Consider the following 23,274-nt stretch of genomic DNA (forward strand, 5'->3'; position numbering starts at 1 on the left):
AGCCGCTCACTCACTCCCCCCCATCCAGTGGGATGGGGGAGGAAATCGGGAAAAAAAGTAAAACTCCTGGGTTGAGATAAGAACGGTTTAATAGAACAGAAGAGAAGAAACTAATAATGATAATGATAACACTAATAGAATGGCAACAGTAGTAATAAAAGGATTGGAATGTACAAATGATGCGCAGGGCAATTGCTCACCACTTGCCGACTGACACCCAGCTAGTCCCCGAGCGGCAATTCACCCGCCCCCACTTCCCACTTCCTATACTAGATGGGACGTCCCATGGTATGGAATACACCGTCGGCCAGTTTGGGTCAGGTGCCCTGGCTGTGTCCTGTGCCAACGTCTTGTGCCCCTCCAGCTTTCTCGCTGGCTGGGCATGAGAAGCTGAAAAATCCTTGACTTGAGACTAAACATTACTTAGCAACAACTGAAAACATCAGTGCATTATCAACATTCTTCTCCTACTGAACATAGCACCGTACCAGCTACTAGGAAGACAGTTAACTCTATCCCAGCTGAAACCAGGACAAAGGGAAATGTATTAGATAAAGTTATGGTTGCAGGGGGCGGCAGGTGAGTTTTAAATTGTGGGTTCAAAAAATATTTCTAGTTTTGTAATCTGAAAATATGATCCTACTCTCATTGAAAGCAGTGGCAACACACTTGTCAACTTGAGTGAAAGTAGGCTTAACTTCCTTGTTTTCACTTTGTGAATCTACTAGGCAATCCTGACTTTCTGATGTGACCGTCTGAATTACATTATTTGTGTTTGAAGTTTTCTGTTTCCATTCTGAAATAATGCTTTCAGCTTCTTTAGCACATTTCAAATCCAAGTGATCCCAAGTGCTTTACAGACTACTATGAGGATATATAAAAAAGATCGACTCACCTGCCAGAGAAATACACCTCTCAAAGAAATAGTACACAAAGCCACTTAGCAGCATCAACCCATAGCTTTAGCACACTGCAATAGGAACTAAGGAATAATATTATAGTCGATTGACTGCAGAAGGAATTACGGGAGGCTGGGTATAATTATTGAAACTGGAATTTGGCCATAGTGCCAAAACTGACATTTGGTTTTTGCTTGCACTTTTTGTCATTAACCCCGTGCGATGTAAAATGCCAGCATTGCTAGCACTGAACCTGATTTTAATATATAGGCCAAGGTCAAATAAAGACTAGCTGTATGTAAGGATATATATGTGATGCTGATTTGATCATTTTGCTTCCCTATTAGTTCATCTTTTCAGATATGTATTTAGGTTTTCTTCAAATATTGGGGGAGTCCTAGTCAGCTGGGGGTTTTTTGCCTTAAACTTTTTTGCCGAGTGCAAATATGAGCAGCAGATGCCAAGTACTATAATCTTCTATTACTATTATCTTCTTATTACACAGGACAGTCCAGAGCAGCCATGATACCTCCGAAACAGCCAAGACAGCCGAAGGGAGCTTTGGATGATGCCATTGCCTTTGGAGGACTAGTAGACCAGGAGACAATGAACAACTTGCAGCCAACACCACCTCCGCTCCCAAAGAAAACAATTTTGAGAGCTAACACAGAGCCGACTCCCAGAGATCTCCAGAAGCAGGCTCTGGAGAACAACCTGTGCGTTGTGGCCAATCCCACCTACGATATTGACACCAACTGGGAAGCAAGCAGCGCCTGCTCTTCGGTCAGCCTGGAGCTCAAGGTACTGGACAATGAGTCAGGAGATTCCTTGGACAGGCCTACAGAAAAACTAAGGGCAACCACCTCAGCAACTAACAGTGTTTCCAGCCTAACCACTATCAGTATTAAGGACCGGTGTTCCAATAGCATGGAGTCTCTAACAGGGAGACGCATCTCACAGACTAAGCAGGGCAAAGGTGTCCAGAAGCCGCAAAGGCAAGCACTTTATCGAGGAATTGAAAACCGAGAAGAGGTAGTAGGTAAAATCCGAAGCCTTCATGCTGATTCACTGAAGAAGCTGGCACTTAAATGTGAAGACTTGTTCATGGCTGGACAAAAAGACCAGTTGCGATTCGGGGTGGACAGCTGGTCGGATTTCAGGCTAACCAGTGACAAGCCATGCTGCGAGGCAGGCGATGCAGTTTACTACCCAGCTTCTTATGCAAAAGATCCTCTCAACAATTACGCAGTCAAGGTAAGAGGGGCTTGAAAAACGGTAACCCTAGACATCACTGAAAAATGTAACAAGAATAACAATAATCTGCAACACACCCAGTAGTGATAGGTCCTCTAAATATGTGTACTGCTTGCAGCTGCACTGTGTGAAAAGTAAGATTCCCAAGATACAGGCTTTTCCTTCTGTTAAGAACCATATGTGGCATTGGTATCTGCTGTTTAAGTTTCAACTGTTTTTACTGCAGCTCCAAAATTATTAAAACAAAATCAACACAACGCGGTCTTTACCATGGTCATTGGTTAATGAAATATTGAAGAAAAAGATGTATTATTTTAACATGTGTCAGCAGTTTTTTGGAAACTTGCAGTAACAAAATCCGTAGGTTCATCTGCCTGCAGGTGATACTAAATCATCACTCTTAGTTAAGAAAGAGTTCAAAGTTTTCCATGTCAGAGCCAAGTAATTTTAAATGTAAATTCTAGGCTAATGTATCTTTATGTTCCCCTACAAGGTCTTATGTTTTCACCAGCATTCGTTACCAGCCTTTCAAAAGCTCTCTCTAGCCATCAGTGTTGCCTTATAAGCTACACTAAAAAAAGTGGAACTTGTCAGTGTTAGTTTGGTGCCCTTTTACTAAACAAACAATTGATTTGTGTCTACTTTATACTTCAGCTAACACATAAAAGAAGTAAGGTTTATAATATTTACTGCTAATATATTGATGAATAGTTGGCAGCTATCTCACTAGATGTTGTTACTTTCTGGACTTTTATATAGGTAATTCTTTCTGAGCGCTGTATCTCTACAGTTCTCAATGCTTGTATGGTAGGGTGATAGTGAGCAACTGAGACTCACAGCTCTGTCAGGCTTCCTGTGTGACCTTGAGCAAATCACTGAACTTCTGACTCCTCCTTGCTGAAACTGAGGTAGAACATTTATTACCCAACACAGGTGTGTGAGGCCTAATCGGTTATTCCTTATAGAGATAGAGCATGTTGACATTCTCAGAAGGGTGGTGCTTTACAGTAACAAAATGTTGTTACCACTCCTGCATGATTGTTTACAAGAAAGATACAAAGAAATAAAAGGTAAGATTGGTGCAACTGATACTTTCTTCTGAAACTTGAAAAGCCACCTTTGTAAGGCAGATTTGTGGGCATAACTATTTATATTTCTTTAGTTATCAAGGACCTCTTTTTGAAAAGATGTGAAATGAAATATGGATGTTTTGTAGATGCCACATCCAGTGGTACCAAATGGCCAAGAACCAGACCATGAATATATCTGGCAATCTACTCTGGTTGCAGAATCAACAGTCTGGCATTACTCAGTTTGGGCTTTTTTGGTTTTAATACAATGATGCAAAAATGGTTGTTTCTAGGACCCAAATTGGTATTTTTCTATATGGGCAGGTTTGGCTTATCACTAACGTGATTCCTCTTTGCACAGTATGGATGTGCCTGACATGCAAGACCTTTGTAGTTGTTTTCTTACCTACTGTCCTCCTAAATACATTTATTTTGTAGAAAGCCAGTGAGAAGAAAGAACAGCAATGTAGCATGGTCAAATATGTGCTATATTTTCTTTTCTCTTGTAATTCAAATGTCTTCAAAATAGTTGTCAGACTAACAAAATTTATTGCAACGCAATAGGTGTGATCATCTTGAGAGTGAGTACCTTGACCTGGAGGTCACCGTGAGCTGTTGTGCTGCTAATGATGACAGGAAAAGTTACTCTTGAAAATACCTTCCTTACCACTTAATGTGATATAGGAAGATACTCTCACTACAAATGTTCTCTGTCTTTATAAGCCAAGCAGGACCAGCATACAGGACTACTGCTGTCTTTTCATTTTCTCTTTTACATATCTTAAGTATGCATTCAGCTAAGTTGGGTTCTCTTCAGTTGTCTGTTTCTTTGGTGTATATTTTTATTACTGCATTCTCTATGTTAATATATTGAATTTTATAGCATTTTTTAAACTGTGGTTACTGGACTCTTTTCCCCTAAAAGCAGTTATAGTAAATTTCAAGTTTGTCTTAACATTTGCCCCAAGTTGTGGGGACTTATCAGTTCAGGATCAGATTTGTACAAAATCTCATAACTACAGATTGCTTTTACATTACACAGAGATTTGGGGAATTTCACTTTAACGAATATACGAGTTTTACTATCATGGGTATTTTTTGTCTGAGCCAAATTACTTAATCATATACCTGCAACAAGTAAGCTATGTATTCCTGCCATTTTAAATGCCTTGTCCCCAAAACAGGATGGCAAAAAATACTGAGATTAAAGTTTCTGGGGTGCCTAGTGAACCGAAAATACAGTCTTCCTGTTATTTTTAATCAAGTCTTAGAAATAAATTTTGAAAGTTTATATGGAGCCACATCTTTGGACAGTGTAAATTTATGTAGCTCTTCTGAATTTTATAGAACTACCCAAGCAACACTGGCGAATTCAGACACTTCTTAAGTTCTATGATTTTAATATTAGGTTTGAGAAAAAAATGTGATAATGGGATTTTTTTAATTATTATTTCCTTTGTAGAAAAAAAGAGATTCCCCCCAAACAGTGTTGAGTCTTAATGCATAAGTTAAAAAAATAAATTACATTTTAATATTGTTATCTCCAAAGGTAGAATGACAAAAGCACTGCTATAAATTAAGCTTTATCCATTTGACTACTGCTGAATTAAATTTAGAAGAATGAACCTTTTGTGCAGATGAATGTACCAGTGCACCTTTACATTCTGGTGGTATCGCCACCAAAGATGCTCTGATAAATTTGGTGGAGAACGAACACAACTTGCTCTGTTGGTGTGGATATTAGAGGAAACATTGTTCATAGGGGTGTGTTGTTTCAAAGCATTGTATGACGCTTTTTGCTTCACTCTCACCTAATCTGCTAGTAAACATCCTGTGCAAAAAAGTTGCAGGAAGCCATATGGAAATTATTTTGACTGAAACATTATAAATAAAACCAGTAAATAAGTCATGATCAGAAAACTACTTTTCTAGATGGAAAAAAATAGAAGTTCCCTTACAAGAAAGGCTTCCATAAAATTCCAGTCCCTGAGATATTTTTCCTTCACTAAGTGCAGTACTGCCTTCTAAGTAGTTGGTGGATTTGGGACAATATGCATAAACATTCCTCTGAAACCACAGTCTTATCAGTAGTTCCAAATATGTAGTGGAAAGGTTACACTAAAGTAAAAGCAGCGGAGAGCACCAGCTTTTTGTACAAAGTGGATTGGGTGAGTCCAATTCTTAGTATCCCTACACAGACTGAATAAGGCAGTGATATGACAGGGATCTTTTTTTATTTAAAAAAAAAAAATAAAAATAGAACGCATAATAGTTAGACAAGATAATTGCTGTGCCAGTGACGTAAACTCCTTCCACTTTCAGTATTAAACGCTCAAGGAAATTACTGTATGATATCACAGACAGACACATAGAAATCATGATTCAGAGTCCACACGGAACAATACAGACATAAAAAACCAGCAGGGTTATGGTCTGCAGTGTGTGCGTTCTGGCCACAGGCACATGTTGCAGTGCAGTTCAGGCAGGATAACAGGAATTGCAAAGGTGCAAACAGCTCAAAAGGAGCAGTTAAAATTTATTGCTTTGATTGCTGCAAGGCAGCAGAAGTTCTTCTAGCAGTAAAACCTTAGGATTTCTTAAGGTTCCTGTCCCAAGTATAAAATAGAGCAATGCAGAAGTAAATAGTGTTGGGCTGAATTTGGCTGACAGTTTCCTAGTTGCAGCTGACAATTGTTTTCTAGTTATGTTTAGTTTGTCACAGTGTGCTAAGGTGGTTTTTTGGTAATTCAGTTTCCTAGTGGAGCTTCTTGGCAGAAGTGTTATTAAAGGCCATCCCAGAACTTCAGGGCTCAGATCAAAATAAAGCGATGTACATTAAACTTTTACCCCATTACGAGTTCAGTCACAGCAGCATAGAATTCTGTGCTTTGACACATCGTTAAAAAGTCAAAGCTGTATTCCAAGGTATCTTTTAAACCAGGACACAAGGCCAGATCAAGAAAATGAGGTCAATCAGAGATCAAACTGGCCTCCTTGGGAAACAAGGTTGTGCCAAGAACAAGCTATCAATTTGGGATTAGCAAGCTTTCATTCTACGCAGAATTTCATTTGCAGTTGTCCCTCTGTGCAATACAACAAAGTAGCACAGATGGTGCAGTCTTTGTGATCTTCTGTGTTTCTCATTTTCAGCACTTGTGAATTCATTTCCCACAATATTCATCGTACTTTTAAGTTCACTGATGCCCTGTAAAATGCATAGGACAGAGTGGAAATGAGATTCCCTGCTGGTAAAGTGGAAGTCAGCTGATGGCACAGTAGGCTACTGGACTCATAAAGGAAAAATAAAAGCTAATGCACAACAGTTTTTAGAAGCTCTGAAACATTAAAATCTTACTTCTTAGGGGTGGGGGTGGGGGTGGGGGCGCAGGAATTGAAATGCAAGGATATAAAGAAACCTCTCCTGTCCCTATAAATGTGACCAAAGTTTAGTTCATATGGATGCACTAAAGAAAAGATACATGATGACAGTGCATTCCAGTGAAATGGAAGATGGAAACTTTCTGTTCCTTCCTACTCATATCTCCTTTTTTCTCATTGCTTTCTTGCATCATATGGAAGGGCTTTTTACCAACATTGCTTCATCTGTTGAACAACCAGCTCTTCATCAGCTTTAGAAATAAGGCTTGCCAAGCCCTTATCAACACCTTTCTTTCAGCTATTATCACATATCATATCTTCATAGCTCAGCTGACTGTATTTCATTAAAGCAAATGGTAAATGACTGATTGATCCTACTTTCTGTCCATGTTTTAGTCAAAAGTATTTCCACCTTTTTCTCTTCCTGTGCTCCATAATAGGAATTCAACATACTAGATATGTACAAGGCAACATGGTTTCTATATTTTTTCGAGTAGATGACTGGAACAGACAAAAGCTTTAAAAATCATGCAGAGAAAACTGGGCCATATATTTATGCACAGTTTTGACAGCACAAACGGAAAAGCAGCTTTGTATCTACTCCTTTAGCAAGTCATCACAAGCAGTCTAAAGCACGTGCTAATGAGGCCATAAAATTTCACAATTTGTTCCCTAAATCTTTTCAAATGTAAATGTAGACTTTGGTTGCATAACTTACTATAACCATTTTGAAAATTTTAAATCTTGGTCATTCAGATGATAGTTTTGGGTGATAGTGGAGTTATTCCAATACAAAATGCTAGGGTGAGCACTCTTGCCCATTAATGGTATTAAACACTAGCATTCACTATTCTATTGCAAAATGGCTAATATAAAATAGAGTTCTGAGTAGAAGCTGCAACTCAGAAAATTATAAAATAGAACAAGAAGTTTGTCAGTATATAAAATTTACATTCTCTAAGCTGTCTTTGAACAGATCAGTAAGAAAACTTAGTTTGTCTCCACTGCTTTCAGTGCATTTTTCCCATTCTAATAAGATATTGGTAAATGAGAACCTGAACTCTGCAGTCTAAAACCCTAGGACTTACCTGGACTCATGCAGCTATATTTCACAGCAAAACTCTGAAGAGTAGCCAGACGCTTACAGGAACATCAGATTACTGCAGGTCTGTCTTTTAGAAACTGTTTTATGAATTCAGACAGGCATCCGATTTGTTTTCGTACTCCAGGTTTTGGGTGCTGCTTCTAGACAGCCTAGCTTTTCACTGCCCTTGTCAATTACAAAGTAGCTATTGTACAAATTTTAGTGTTTGTATAGTCAACAGTTTAATCAGCCCTAAATAACCCAGCTGCCTCTTCCACTTCTCACTTCATGTTGTTTGTAAACAAAAAGCCAGAAGCAGAAAATACATCTCTATCAGATCTCAGCTCTCTTGTCTTTGTAGATACTGCATGCGTGTTCATGTACCCATATACTGCCCTGTATTAAACAAGAGAAGTGAAGGTGTCCAAAAGCCATCATTATTGGGCATTTGTGGGAATAGAGATTATTTTTTTTCTTTATTGGTTATCCTCTTTAACAGTAGAGTAAGGAGGGGAAAACTGTTTTCATGAATGCAGTCATTTTAGTATTGATTTTAATCATAATACGATTTAGTCTTTAATTTCTGTTTTGTTGATACGAAGAGAGGAGTCTGAAACAAAAACTCGTATTTAAGAACTGACATAGGGTAAAGTTTGGCTCTGCTGTGGATTCAGACTTTAGAGTGGACACTGCTCTGAAGGTTTTCATCAACCACAGTAACAATGGGGTTAATAATGGTGACTTGTTCATTTCTTAGGAAGGATCCAGCTGGCAACATACAGATCAGATTCCCCTTGCAGGCTGGTTCTGCTGGCTCACAGGAAAAGGGAATGGGTGCAAAGGCAGCATGCTCTGCCCTAATAGCTGAATGCCTTTTGGTGCAGATGTTCTTGGCCAGTCATTTCTAAATTAGAAGGATGCATTACCACATCCACAGAGGCCTATGAAAGTGTGCTTTTGTACTATCACAATTCTAGGATTAGCAGTATCTTCCAAAATGAGTGAACCAGGGCTGATTTTGAGAGATGCAATGCCCATCTCCTATTATTTTAACTGAAATTCCAGTAATAAATTTGAGAGCCCTTTTCGAAGTAAGTAGGAAAAAGAGGCTGTCCAGGACTAAAATTAGAAACTAGGAATAAGTCTCAATTCCTTTGCTTTTCTTTTTCTGTAGGCAAGGAGAAATCCTTTTCATAAACTTTAAAAAAGACCTTGTATTCACCAAATTGAGAAGTATTAATTGTTTTAAGAGCAAATACTCTGTGGATCATACATTCCTAATAAGATATCATTTTTAGTTGACAGGTGGCATTAGAAATCCTCTGTGGGTAACATGCAACATCGTACAATAGCTAAGGGCCAGTGCTTATTCACACTTTTCTTATTAGCAAGTAAGTTTGACCTTAAAATTAAACTCTTTCAGAATGAGTTTATATTTTGGATTATGTCAGTTAAGTATTTTCAAAAACTAAAGGCTGAATTACAACACACAGAACCTTTTCTGCAGTTGGAATTTATTATCCCCATGGCTGGTTGTACAAGAAAAAGGCCATGGACTTGAAGGGCATAGAAGACAAAACTATTTTCATTGTCCTTAATAGCTGTTCTCCCAGTCAGATTTGATACACACTGGTAGGGTCTATGCAACACTTTTCTACTTCTGTCTTTTGTGCAGTATTAAGTATTTACTAAATCTGGGGGTTTCAGTCTCCAAGACAATCAGCTGACATTTTCTTTTCATATATAATTCAAAGGTTAATGCTGGGTTTTTTACTGTATTTGTTTAAACTTTTGTAACCCTTGAGAGAAGGCATGGGGGACTTTCCATTCATAGCTTACTTCACCTCTAACAGTATAAAATACATTTGAAAATTTAAATTGGCAAGAGCCACTGTACAAAGAGGGTACCTATCAACATTTCCAGAAAATGCTGACTTTCCTCTCTTAAATAAAATGGACTAGAAAATGCATTTTTCAAATTCGTTTTGTTTCTGCATGGCAGTTATAAACAGGCAGTTTAAGCTATAGTGTACATCATACGTAAGGAACTTTAAATGTTTGTGAAGTATGGAAATAGGCACAGTATCAAAGACAGGAGGACAATCAAAATACTGTTACTACTTGTGCCTACTTTCATGATTATCTGACACTTGTCTGATCAACAAGCATAAAAGACTAACTCTCCTATTAAACTACATTTCTTAACCACATAACTACATAAAAGATGAAAAATCATTTTCTTTTTTTGGGTTTCTTGGCAGCGGGGGGGTGTTGGTTTGGTTTGGTTTGTTTTTTTAGTGAAAGGTAAGTTTATAGTGTACCCTACATAAGTTCCTGAGAAGGGGTAAAAGGAGAAACAGGGAGAAAAGTCACTTCATGCTTATATTTAGAGCTAGTATGAGTTTTGGGGTCCTTGGTTGTTGTGACTGTGTAGAACTAGTGCTGACTTTTACCAGCCTTGGTTATCTGGCTTTCCCTGGCATTCTAAGGGAAGCTGTAACTTCATCTGAAGAGAAACGCCTTCCTATTTTCTCTTCCTCTGAGCTTTGCAGTTAAGACCTGTTGGTGCATTATACCAGCTGAATACTTAGGCTCTAACTTTGTAAAGATTAAAACACACACTTAATCTTATACGCTTTGAACAATGTCACTGAAGTCAGTAGTACTACAGTTAATATCCATAGGTCAATGTGTCTGAGTCTTTGTAGGGCTGTAATTTTAATCGGTAAATGCCTTAGAACAGAGGTCTTAATAGAGGTTGTCTAGTGACTCTTGTAAGGAGGTTGGAGCTGCCAGTTGTTACGGCAGGGCAAACAATTAGTAAGGATAATGTACGTATCAACAAGATACTTCTGGTCAGAAATTAAATACAGCTATATATGGCAAAATAAAAGCATATACTTGGGATCTTGATGAATGACTGAAAGCAGTTAAGTTAGCATGTTCTAATGAGTTTCCATTCACCATCTGAACCACAGGAAGTACGCTTGCCGACAGCCCCTGCCACGCACACATATGTCCCTCGCTGCAGACATGAAGTGTTAGCTTGACATGGCTGCAGCTAATAGATTTCCATTTCCAATTTCAGTGGGCAAGGAGCATACATCTAGTCACTTAATTCAGCTGACAGGTAGTAACTTGTTATGCCATGCTAACTCAAATCATGTGCAATTGTTTGATCATGTCCTCAGATATTCTGTGCATGTTTCTTTGTATCTCCTATTGCTATTGATTATTTTTATCTTGTTCAAGCTTCACACAAGGTTGAGAGAAGAACATGAAATAAAATGATATGGATAAACAAGTAACTGTAAAGTAAGCTTCACTGTGCATTTACCATATATCAGCTGCTATTCTGACTGAAAGCGCAACCTGCCCGAACTGTATTTTCCATTGAATAATTGTCCTGGTTTCAGCTGGGATAGAGTTAATTGTCTTCCCAGTAGCTGGTACAGTGCTATGTTTTTGAGCTAGGTATGAGAAGAATGTTGATAACACTGATGTTTTCAGTTGTTGCTAAGTAATGTTTAGTCTCAAGTCAAGGATTTTTCAGCTTCTGATGCCCAGCCAGCAAGAAAGCTGGAGGGGCACAAGATGCTGGGAGGGCACACAGCCAGGGCACCAGACCCAAAGTGGCCAAGGGGGTATTCCATACCATGCGACGTCACATCTAGTATACAATATAAACTGGGGGGAGTGGGGGTGGGGGGATCGCCGCTCAGGGACTAACTGGGCATCAATCGGCAGGTGGTGAGCAATTGCACTGTGCATCATTTGTATATTCCAATTCTTTTATTATTGCTGTTGTCATTTTATTAGTGTTATAATTACCATTATTAGTTTTTTCTTTTCTGTTCTATTAAACCCTTCTTATCTCAACCCACAAGCTTTACTTCTTTTCCCAATTTTCTCCCCCATTCCACTGGGTGGGGGGGAAATGAGTGAGCGGCTGCGTGGTGCTTAGTTGCTGGCTGGGGTTAAATCACGACAATAATATATGCACAGGGAGAACTGCCTGCACATATCAGTCTGCAGTTGCTTACTGTCCAATGGAAACTGTTCGTGTGCCTTAAAATAGTCTGCCAAGGTCAGTTCAGTAAAAAATTACTCAGTGCTTGTGTTTAGGGCTAGACTGTGGATTGCCATCAACAAAGTACATATTAACAAAAAAAAAAGGATATAGAATTTACAAATTTAAGAGTTACATTATGTCTGTTCTGTTTATTTTCTTCCCCCAGATTTGTAAGAGCAAAGCTAAGGAATCCCAGCAGTATTATCACAGCCTATCTATCCGGCAAAGTCTAGCTATCAACTTTAACATCCAACAGGACTGTGGCCATTTCCTTGCTGAAGTGCCAGTTCGTCTCCTTCCATGGGAGGATGCCGATGCACCAGAGGTGGAAGAAGAAGAGCGGGAAGAAGTAGAGAAAGAGCCAGAGCAAAAGAACAGAGACACTCCTTCCAATACAGAGGCTTCACAGAAAGACAGCTCAAGCAACCAGGGGACCATCAGCAAGCCACGCAGCCGTGTTGTGGTCATCACACGGGAGGTCCCATACTTAACAGTGGCCGACTTTGTGCGAGAATCTGCACCCCGCCATGCAAAAAGCCCAGATTTATATGAGAGGCAGGTCTGTCTACTCCTTTTACAGCTGTGTTTGGGCCTGGAGCACCTGAAACCCTATCATATCACACACTGTGATCTGCGGTTAGAGAACCTGCTGCTGGTTCATTCCAGACCAGGAGGCAGCCCTCTGATCTCTGAGTCCATGGAACCCAGTCCCAACACTGCTTGCCCAGCCAGATTAATAGTGAGCAATTTCTCCCAGGCCAAGCAGAAGAGTCATATGGTGGATCCTGAGGTCCTACGGGATCAGTCCCGCCTGGCTCCAGAAATCATCACTGCAACGCAGTACAAAAAGTGTGATGAGTTCCAGACTGGCATCCTCATCTATGAAATGCTGCACTTACCCAATCCCTTTGATGAGAATCCAGAGCTGAAGGAGAAGGAGTACACTCGCGCTGATCTCCCCAAGATTCCCTGCCGTTCCCTCTACTCTCAAGGGCTTCAACAGCTTGCCAGCTGCCTGCTGAATCCCAACCCTTCGGAGAGGATCTTGATATCAGAAGCCAAGGGAATCCTTCAGTGTTTGCTTTGGGGTCCACGTGAGGACTTGTTCCATGCTCTAAGTACATCTTCCAACCCCTCGCGGAGAGATGCCGTACTTCAGAACTGGCTGGATATAAAAAGGACGCTGCTGATGATCAAGTTTGCAGAGAAATCTTTGGACAGGGACTGCGGAGTTATTCTGGAAGACTGGCTTTGTTGTCAATATCTGGCTTTTGCCACTATAGACTCACTTCATCGCATTGTGAGAATCATGCAGCAGCACTAGTTTGCAGAGCCTGTTGCTTTTCATGAAGCACCCCCCACCTCCACCCCAGCCCTCACTTAAGCCTGCCCTAGGGCTCACACTTTGTACAAGTGTTAAAAAATAGCCTAGATATCAAAGTCAGCAACTCTGAGCAAATAGGTTCTAAGTGGAGAAATTGCATCCTGTACCCAATATGACAGAAACTTTATGTTTTTGCCAGGCCTGTTAGGGATTGATGATATACACGACTGCATTTGGATCAGACAGTATGTAACTTGATTAATATCTGGCTGAAAAGGAGAGCAAACTTTGATACCACTATTCCTAGCACTGCAGTAAACAAATTGCCCTCCTCTTCTGGGTACTTTCTGTCATTTCCGTATGTAGCATTGGTTGGTGAAGAGCAGTGACCGTAAGCAGAGATGGATTAGCTGTAAGTGTGAGATGAATGATCCACCATGCCACAAAACACTCATTTGCATCTATTCCACATACCATGCAAAATTTTCTCTCAGCTTAGTCAGTCCCCACCCCACCCCCGAAGCGGGCTGGACTCCTCCTTCCTTTGGTCTCAACCAGTCAGATTCTGATCTTTCTCTTATGCTTCACACCTTCTTTTTTCCCTGCCCAGATGTGGTTGTCCTGCTGACTGCAGCAAGTGTCCGTGGGCAGTAAGCATCTGTGTTCAGGCCTCTTCCCTCCTTCTCTGCCTCTGACTCACTGCCTGCCCGTATCCTTTCCAACCACAGATCCCTGATTTCAACAATGCTGCATTAATCAGACCATTACCCTTAGCTTAAGACCTCTGCATTAAAAAGCAGAATATGCATGCTTTGTCTATCCCATTTCCTACATGACATTCACCGGTCTGGACTGCTGATGTACTGTAGCTATAACCACGTTTATACAAGAACAATACAACACATGGTGGGCAATTGAAATTCCCTTTCCATTACTAAAGCCTGACTTGAAATGGATAGGACGTACATAAGCTTCTCTGACAATCACTGCTATGAATCGGGGATGAAAATAACAGCCACCTCTTCTGTTTTATTTTGGTCTGCTCTTGTCACTTGTGCCATATTGCAAAGTGGGACTGAAATTGGCTCTGCTGGTATGTTGGCAGGAGATAGAAATGTTTAGAGCTTGTCTTGTGTGTAGCTAACAGGCCACATGGAGACACTTTTGCTGCAGACAACAGTTCTCCGAAGGGTAAAAACAAGGGGGCAAAAACACTGTTGTTTAATTATTGAGGGAGCTGTTAAGTTTGGCAGCCACAACTAACAGTATTGTGATCCATTTTTCCCACAGCGGTGTTTGGCTGTGTATCTCTTGTCTGTTGTAACTAGTGTTTTCCAATGTTGCTATAGACAACACCTCAAACATGGAATGTTGTCAGAATAGCTCAAAGAGCATTGCAGACAGAGTTTTGGACTAGAGCAGGAATTAGGATTAAAGAGACATTATTTTTAAAATCTCAACCTGAAGGAGCTTTTCACTTTTAGAGGCCGCTGCTGACTTCCTTCCCTGACCTAACGGCCGTTTCTTATGGAACCTCTGCAGTTTTACAGACAGTATCTTTGCTCAGTATTGCTAGGCTCCGAATTGTTTCCTGAATCGCTCTGAAGAATTGATCTGGATGCAGGGGAAAATGTGATACTGAATATTCTGACCCGGGTGATGGAAATCAGACAGCCCTAGTTATGAGCCTGTGCTTCTCTCCTATGGATCTATGTGCAATTCTTGTATGTATTTTTTAAAGCTGTACATTACAGTGTTCACTTTACACACCAGCCTTTACCTGATGCTAGATCTGCAGCCCCTTCCTTTACTTTCCTGGCACATAAATGCACAGATATCTATGTATTCTTTTTATGGATTGATGTTTCATTTTAATTGCTAAAACTGTGAGGAATCAATTCACTTCAGCCTTGAAACAAATAGCCACTTTATACAGCATATGCATGCTTGGACCAGATGCACGGAAACTGAACAAACAGTCCTGCAGGCTTAAAGTCGGCAAAACTAGCTCTGGATCCACACCATACATTTGGAGGGGTTGAAATGTCTGTATTATTCTTCTCTGGCATCTATCAGAGCTAAGCTGAATAGTGTGTGGAAGCCTACATCGATTGTGCCGTAGTATAGACTGTCTTTGTGACCTTTCTAAAGATTTTTTTTGAAACTTCTGATTATTATTCTTTTGTTTGATTCACCTGTATCAGTGAAGGATCAGGCAAGGATAAGGATAATGTATTTTAATGTGATATATATTTTTTCTTTCTCTCTTTGGCAAAAAGGTTAGGATGGCAGCGTTGATGCAGAAAAAGAGGACAGTGCATTAAAAGCCCAAGTGCAATGTATGTAGTTGAGGTACTTCCACTACATCAGGAAAGAAAGTTTCTACATCGCTGCTGAGCAGCTCGTAGAAGAACCTTTACAAAGAATCACACACACATTCAATGCAGCCCTGCTTTATCTGGACACAGGAGGGCAATGCTCTCATAGCTTAAATATACCAAGCATGACAAGTCACTTGCATACTATCTACTAGTTATTAGTCACAATGTGTTGAGCTACAAGTAGGGCTTCTTGTTCACTGTGGTCTGGTTTTGTGTTTGTTTTGTAATGCGTGTGCGCACATAACTTCTCACATAACTCATATAGGCCGTATGAGCAATTCGTGGACCACTTGCTGTTGCAGTGGGCTCATTTCTTGAAGCTGGTAGGTGTTTCCGTGTTTAAGGACACATGTTCTCAGTGTCACTTTCATGTCAAAACGCACATGCGAAGTTGAATTTTGAATGTTTTGCAACCATACATATTTAATGCAGCTGGTCCGAAGCCTTTGTATCTCTAGCTATCTAATTTCAGTTTGTATCTTTTGTGATGAACCAATACTCATTTTAGCTCTGCAGTATAATTAAGCATGGATAGATGTTCACTACCAATCTCTTTCTTGTGCAGCACTGGGTAAACTTTAGCAATTTGTAATGTTGTGTGTTTTTTTTCTTTAAAAAAGAAAGAATGGTCAAAGTAGTCGAACACAATCTGGCCTGAGCTATTCCTTGGGGAGCCTGAGGCTGACTTTGCAGATATGCCCATAACTGATGATTGTAACTGCATTTCTGGTGGTTCTCCATCCTGGCAACAGATTGTGCCACATAAATGTACAAGAATGTATACATTAAACTGATTGTAAACAAATCCTAAGAATGCTACAGCATAATTGCTAAGCAAAAGGAAAAAAACCCGCTCTGTTTGTAACTGGGATCCTGTGTATGACAGGAACAAAACCCCTGGCTGTGCATGTTATAACTTACTTGAATATGTGCACAGATCTTGAATTATTTTTTAGCAATGTCGCACTTTCAGTTGAGCTCAAGAAATAGGAAGAGCTGCAAATCTAAGATAACAGTATTGACTGTAAATATATATTTTTCTATTAATAAAAGCTGTCATTCAAATATTTTTAACATGAACTCTAAAGATTTTTCCAATGGAAACTAATTTCTGGAAAAATCAAATGCTTGTTTGAAGAATTATGATGAGTGGTTTCTGATCCTATTAGAGCCATTAAAAACCTCTCTAATGTTACAGAGAGAGCACAGTGATTGGATTCACTATGTTTAGTGCCTTGTCAAGAAACTAAAATGTAGCTCATCAGTTGTTTGAGATCTTATTCTAATAGCCCTAGAAATAATACTGCCCACACTAAGATGCAAAAGACTTTACAAAATTAAATGCTGTACTTTATATGATACTGAGTTATCTATTCAATGGGATTTGGGGTTGGAGTTTACGTGAACAAGTTCCTTTAAGTTGCTTGTAGTACAGCACAAACCTGAAGTAACAAAATTGTGGGCTTTCACATTTGCGATCTGCACAGGGAGAATAATAGTGGATAACAAGTCAATTGGTCTAGACTGACCACAGCATCAGAAGACGCCTATTGCTTTGACAATCTACTGCAGACACAACTTCTAGGAGATGAAGAATCTGATTAGTCTGAAAGAAGCAGTGAAGGTAAGATGTGCTGCTCCTGCTGTAGGTAGTGGATGTGCTGCACACCATACTCTGTGGTGGGAAATGCAGACCTCTGTTAAAACAGGAGTTCTAAAAAAACTAGTCCTGAGATATTATGGAAAATGGTTTTGGGTTGTATTTCTTAAATGGGAATTACTTATTCAATAATTATCTTTCAAATCTCAGATCTGATCCAGTCAATATGCATAACCAGGTGAATATAAAGAGAATCTGCTAGGAAAAACTTGTCTACAAATTTTCAGGAATGAGGGAATCCAGAATTTTATTCTGGAGCCTCTGGAATGTCCAAATGTAGAAGTCTGGTCTCACATCAATATTCAGATACACTGAAATCAATAACTCAAGCTAGGGTATCGTGCTGCTGGCCCACAGACAAGAATGCATGTAGCATTTACAGAAGTGTTCCACGTTAACTCTTTTATGGTCCACACATCCTGGCAGCACCCACAGGGTATGAATGGATTATCTTGACATTTTAACACATGGGAATTCCCACATATTAGAGAGAAAAATATATTCTTTAAATCACATGTGTGTTAGGGTTCAGCTACTTGGAGAATTTATTCAGCAGCTTCACACTGTAGGTCCTTAACTTTAGCATGTAAAAGTAGTATTTGCTGCTGAAATAAAATGTATCTGTTTCTTAATTCTTGTGCTGAGATGCCCTACCTTAATTAATTTTTTTTGTTTGTAATAGCAATTAAATTCATATGTAAATAAAAATTAGTCCTGTTTATTTAAATCAGTTGTAACTTTTCTGAGGGATACAATGAAAACTGAATCAGACCTTTTAATGCACTTTCGTTTCCCCCTTTCCCCAAATAGGAATTAAGCTGTTTCTCTGTCGAAAAAGTACATGACCATTATTCCCTGCATGACTAGGCCACCTATTTTACTCTAATTTTGCAAATGTAGTGTTGGTTCTGCTAAAACTCCTGTAAAACCCAAAGCACAATCACAGCCCTTCAGTCCATGTAGAAAGAGATGTGATGATAATTTAGTTATGCAGTAAGTTAACATCAAAGAAGTGCAGAATAGAATTTTAAATACCTCTATAAAAATACACCTGTGGAAATATTCTGTAAATAATAATCTGGATTCCAAACACTTCAAGGGAAGAATAAACAAAAAATACTTTTCAGAAGAAATCCTGGGGAGAAATTTGTTTAGGGCACCTTCAACTCCAAAAGGAGGAGCAAGTCTTTCCCACTGCTGTGTTGCAGAGAATTCCTAAGTAGACATTTGTATGGATTTTATTATTCACCTGGATGCAGTATTAGAAGGATGGTGATTTTGAATAGGTGTAGAATGTAATTTAAATAATTTCCTGTAAGTCTCCTTGCATTGGTGCTCCACTCAGCATTTAGTTGGAAACCACAGAATGCTTTCAGATCAAGCAAAGTTGCCAGTGAGAAATGAAGTACTCAACTTACCTGTACATAAGCATTTTACCACTCTACAGAATTTGAGAATTTGGTTTGTATTTCAGACTATAAAGACCTTTTTTTTCCATAAATCCAAGGGGAAGATTTCAGGGATTAAGAAGAGGTTGGAACTTTTTTTATATGGAGGAAATATTTGTTCATATATCTATATATACATACATATATATATATGAGTGCGTGTGGGCATGTTTTATTATATATGTATGTATATGAATTTTTGTATCCCAAAAGTATTCTTTGCCCCTTTTTGCTTGAAAATATATATATTATATATTGTATATATAATATATATTTAAGAGTGTGTAAATTTTAATATAGTCATTTCATAGGTAACATCTCTTCAAAAATTACTCAAAACTGTTTCTTTGTCCTTTGGCTTGTTGGTATTAGAAGGTTTTGCAGTTGAAATCCTTGGGTTTTTTTCTTTTAAAACTTAATTATGCTGAGCATTTAAGAATATGTTCTTGTTTTTAATAAAAGGGGAAAATTTATTTTTAAATTAGGGATTCAAAAATCGATGGACTTTTATAAGTGGGATTTCTTTAAATGCCTTGAATAAGGGATATTTTTTTTTTTTCAACTCCATTCTTGTAGGTAATTTGTATTTGGAATTCCTGGTTGCATTGCTTTATCTGGTGCTTCATATTGATATTTACACATTTTTATATAAATAAGTATATAAACTTCAAGCCTTCCTTTGTGATCAGGGGCAGTTACACTCTGGTTTGCTGTGGTACTTTGCTGTGTACTCTGTGGCATTCATGTTACTGTGTAAATAAACTAGTTTTATTACACTCAAAATCAAACTTGCAGTTGTCTCATTTTTTCTCTCTTCCTAGGCAATTAGACAAAAATGTGTATTTCCAAGGAAAATGCATGTGGCAGGTCCAGCAAAAGGTTTTACTGCAAGAATATCTGGCTGCTTTGCAGCAGCAGCTAGTGTACAAGCGTGGTAGATACAAGCCTCGGTTGACGAGACTGATGCTCAGCACCTCCAGCCAAGCCACTACAGTGGCTGGGCATCCCAGCTGCAGGAATTGCCAGTGTTTGGGACACTGCGCCACCTCCCATCTCTGGTGTTTTCCCCAGAAGTCTCACGATGGCTGGCACTATTTTGGCTCCAGCTGGACAAGTGGCAGCGGCAGCCCAAAAATAAACTGGCCACCAGCAGCTACTGTTGATTGAACCAGTGTCTTGTAAGGCTTTCTTGGAGAGAAGTGACTTGACACATTAATGAAAACAGAGACAGCCTCGTGTCCACACTGGGGCAACTGTTATCACTAAAGGAGCTGAGCCAAAGTTAGCAGTTTCCCTAGTGTGGACAGGGCTTAGATGACCTGCTGTGAAGGAATAAAATGACTCTTAAATCAAATTTTTATATGCTCTGACAAAGCAGGATGCCTCTAAGGCAGTCGTCTGCAGTGGAATTCATTTTGTGTCTGATCCATTACATTGAAGCATACAGCCTGATGGAGGGTCTGTGAAAAACAGATGGGATAATATGCATCTTCCATGATCATGCAGACACACTTCAGTGGCAGTGAGATCAAACAGCTCAATTTCGTACCCAGATTTGATAGGCAGCAATGGTGGCTGCAGATGCTAATTTATTAGAGTAGAACAGATGACGCTGTATACATCAGAACGATGCTGTGCTTCTGCATGACAATCACACTGCTCACAAACACTCTTTAAAAAAAAAAAAAAACACACACCCCCCCCAAAAAAAAAAAACAAACCAACACCCTGAGGGCTCTACTCTTCCCACAGTTACAGTGGCTTTGCACAGGTATGTCATCAATTTCAATGGGATCAGAATTTGTCTAAAGTGTAACTACTACAGGCCTTTCACATTTATTTCTTGGACACTGTTTCAAAGCCTTTCAAAAACAGTTTAAGCTATTGTCCTCATCCTTTTTAAAAATACAAAGCTAACTGACTCCAGAGGTGTCAGTAAATATGCCTGACAGATATTTTCACTTTGCCAGAGTAATCCCTGTTCACTTCAACAAAGTGCCATGGACTTAGCTAAACAGAGTTAGATTATGCCATTTCTCAGTGGCAATCATTGCTCTGGAGGGAAAAAGGGATGCAAAAATAGACTGAAACCTTGTCAAGACATGATAATTATACTAGTTTAACTAAAAATCTGTTAGAAATTAATTTAGTTATGTCAGTGTAAACTCTCTTGTGGGTGTCCTTAAGCAGCCGCAGTCTGGCATTCTCATTTCAGCTTGTGCCAGACATCAAGGCAAGCGAAGCCAACAGACATCTAGTTTCAGCTGATGCAAGAATCTATCGGTTTTTTCACCAGCTCAGAAATTCACCTTACGGTAAACAGGCCCTAAGGATCTACGTTCAGCTACATGATAAACCTTTATTTTCTAGAAAATCTCCATGCATCGCTTGAGCTCTGCAGGCTGCTTCTTTTGCCCAAGTCAGTGAGCTTTTATGCTGCCATATATGAATCATGACATCCTCCTCACCGAGCAGTGGTTTTAACCAGAATCAGATAGAAGCAGTTAGCTCACAAGACATACTGTTCAACTTAAACATTTGCCACAATCTATCCTGCAGAGAAAAGCTGTAGTTTCAATTCTGAGCTAAGACTCATAGCTCTGTGGAGAAAAATTTGCCTTAAAACACCGCGTTGGGCCTCCAGATCTACTGCACTTCACTTGGTACTGCTGCTGCTATCTCAGGATGCAACACTAGACCCTGGTGCTTAGCCCATCCACTTGGAAGATGGAGGTAGGCTTCTTGCTATCAGTTCGACACTTTCAAACAGGCACAAAAGTCATTGTCTGGCAAAGCCACTGGGAGGGCAGTTTGGAGACTGAAGCAGATTCGCATGTATCAAATCAGACAACTCAAAATTGTAGCTATCGAATGTGCATTTCCTATTAGCACCTCCTGCTCTCACCCCGTTGTTTTGCTGTCACTGAGGTGTTATTTTTGTCACATTGCAGCTGGTAGAGTCAGGACATGCACAGAAGTGGACACTGGAAGTAAGTGACAGTCATTTGAGGTAAAGCCACAGAATTCTCTACTACATGTTATACTCCGGAAGGAGAAGGAATGGGAAGGCTTACTGCAAAGGTATTTACAAATGTCTGTTCTTTTTGGTATCAGCCAGTAGCCCCTGTTCAACAAATACAGAGACAGCTGCTTTCTTAAGCTGTTGCGTGGTATTTTACAGGTGCTGGGATGTGCTGTGTCACTGGCATCACCCAAAGCACCTGGTTTGGCACCCTGCGGTGGGAGAGAGCCCATACTCCCCTGCACAGCACCGTGCTGGCATTTAGAGACAGAACGGTCCCAGGGACAGCACCTATCTGCGCCAGGGCAGGGGCCAGTTACAGATCTAATGTCAGATGGTAGGTTTTGCCTGATTTCATTGGAGTCTTAATGGTCCAGATTAACTGCAGTGAACAGCAGAAGATTAACCTTAAAAAACATGAAATCCCTGCAGTTTATCTGTAAGAAGCAAGCTATTAACTTTGCACCTCTCCAAAGTGCAAAAGGACATAAATGTACTTTTAAAGAAAACAGAGAATTAAATCAAGATAATAAAATTCTCCTGGTTCCTACATGAGCACTAAATTTAAATCAAGTTACTGTTGGAAATGGGCCAGCAGTCTGCTCATGTACAGCCGCTGCCTCAACCATCAAAAGAACACCCCATAACCTGTAAGCCAGTCATGCAGCTTCTCTTACCCAGGGAAGAAAGTCTCCTTCCAAACTTTTTCCATTTATATTACTGGAAAAAAGGTTTATGCTCTGCCATATTAATACTCCAGCTTACGTATTTGTGTTTGTACGGGAGTTATTGCTAAAGCTGCAATCACAAGACACAAGGGTGTACTTCAGCTTCAAACAAGAAGGAGCAACAGCATGTCAGATGATGTTGGGATACCACATGAGAAATTTTTTAATGGCATTAGTAATAAATGTTTTAATACCATCCACTGCTTCATAAAACTCAGACCCAAAGCTTGACCATCACTGATCCTTTTGCAGCAGTGAACCACTCAAATCATTCTCCTGTGGCATGAAGCATTTCTCCCCATGTGTATCATCACCTCGAAGGCTTCAACACCTCCTTCCATAGAAACTTCAGCACACAGTCCTACTCTTTTCATTGCTGTGAGTGAGATGTTTTTTGTTTGTATGTTTTTGAGGTGATACGGCTTGAACTGAAGCACTAGGAGTAAGGGTATCACTATTATGTAGAAATGTCAGACCATATTTCACCTCCAGCCCATCAGCACCCTATTTGCTTGTCCTGGGCAGACATCTGCCTGCATAAAGCCTTGACTTTTGAAAATTCTCCATGTTCACTGTTTAGTTTATTTTTTTTACTAGGAATTAGTCTGTGTTCATCCGACTCAAAATTTTCTCTGCTGTTTTTGTCTGCTTTTTCACATAATTCAAATCCATCTGGAGTCTTTTACAACCTTCTGCAATTTATGCTAATCTTGAACAGATTTCACTTTGTGATTAATCACTTCTTCCTGCAAATCAGCAATCAGAAACACTGAACTAAGACTAGTTCTTGGACGCAGTTGTATGTCTTCTCTAAAGAATTTGTTCCTGTTACAGAATTTTTGTTCTCTATCCACAACTGAAAGGGTTTTCTTTTTCTCCACTCACCAAAAGTAAAATACACATACAATGTGAGTTCTGTGCTGATCCTAAAGCACTTTACAAGGATTGCATAAT

General features: G+C 39.6%; 1 protein-coding gene across 4 annotated transcripts in view; it reads left to right on the plus strand.

The window, feature by feature from the left end:
• Positions 1–19,358, plus strand: part of PEAK1 (pseudopodium enriched atypical kinase 1) — a 127,148-nt gene extending 107,790 nt beyond the window's left edge. For 3 of the 4 annotated variants that reach the window (XM_049811454.1, XM_049811456.1, XM_049811453.1), the window contains 2 exons: positions 1,405–2,153; positions 11,924–19,358. In XM_049811454.1, the coding sequence (XP_049667411.1) occupies positions 1,405–2,153; positions 11,924–13,081 (1,907 nt within the window). In that variant the 3' untranslated portion in view covers positions 13,082–19,358. The remainder of the gene's footprint in view (positions 1–1,404; positions 2,154–11,923) is intronic. The other variant, XM_049811455.1, reaches the window with a different exon arrangement.
• Positions 19,359–23,274: the final 3,916 nt, after the last annotated feature.

The sequence above is a fragment of the Accipiter gentilis genome, chromosome 10 (genome assembly GCF_929443795.1).
Source record: "Accipiter gentilis chromosome 10, bAccGen1.1, whole genome shotgun sequence".
Lineage (NCBI taxonomy): Eukaryota > Metazoa > Chordata > Aves > Accipitriformes > Accipitridae > Astur > Astur gentilis.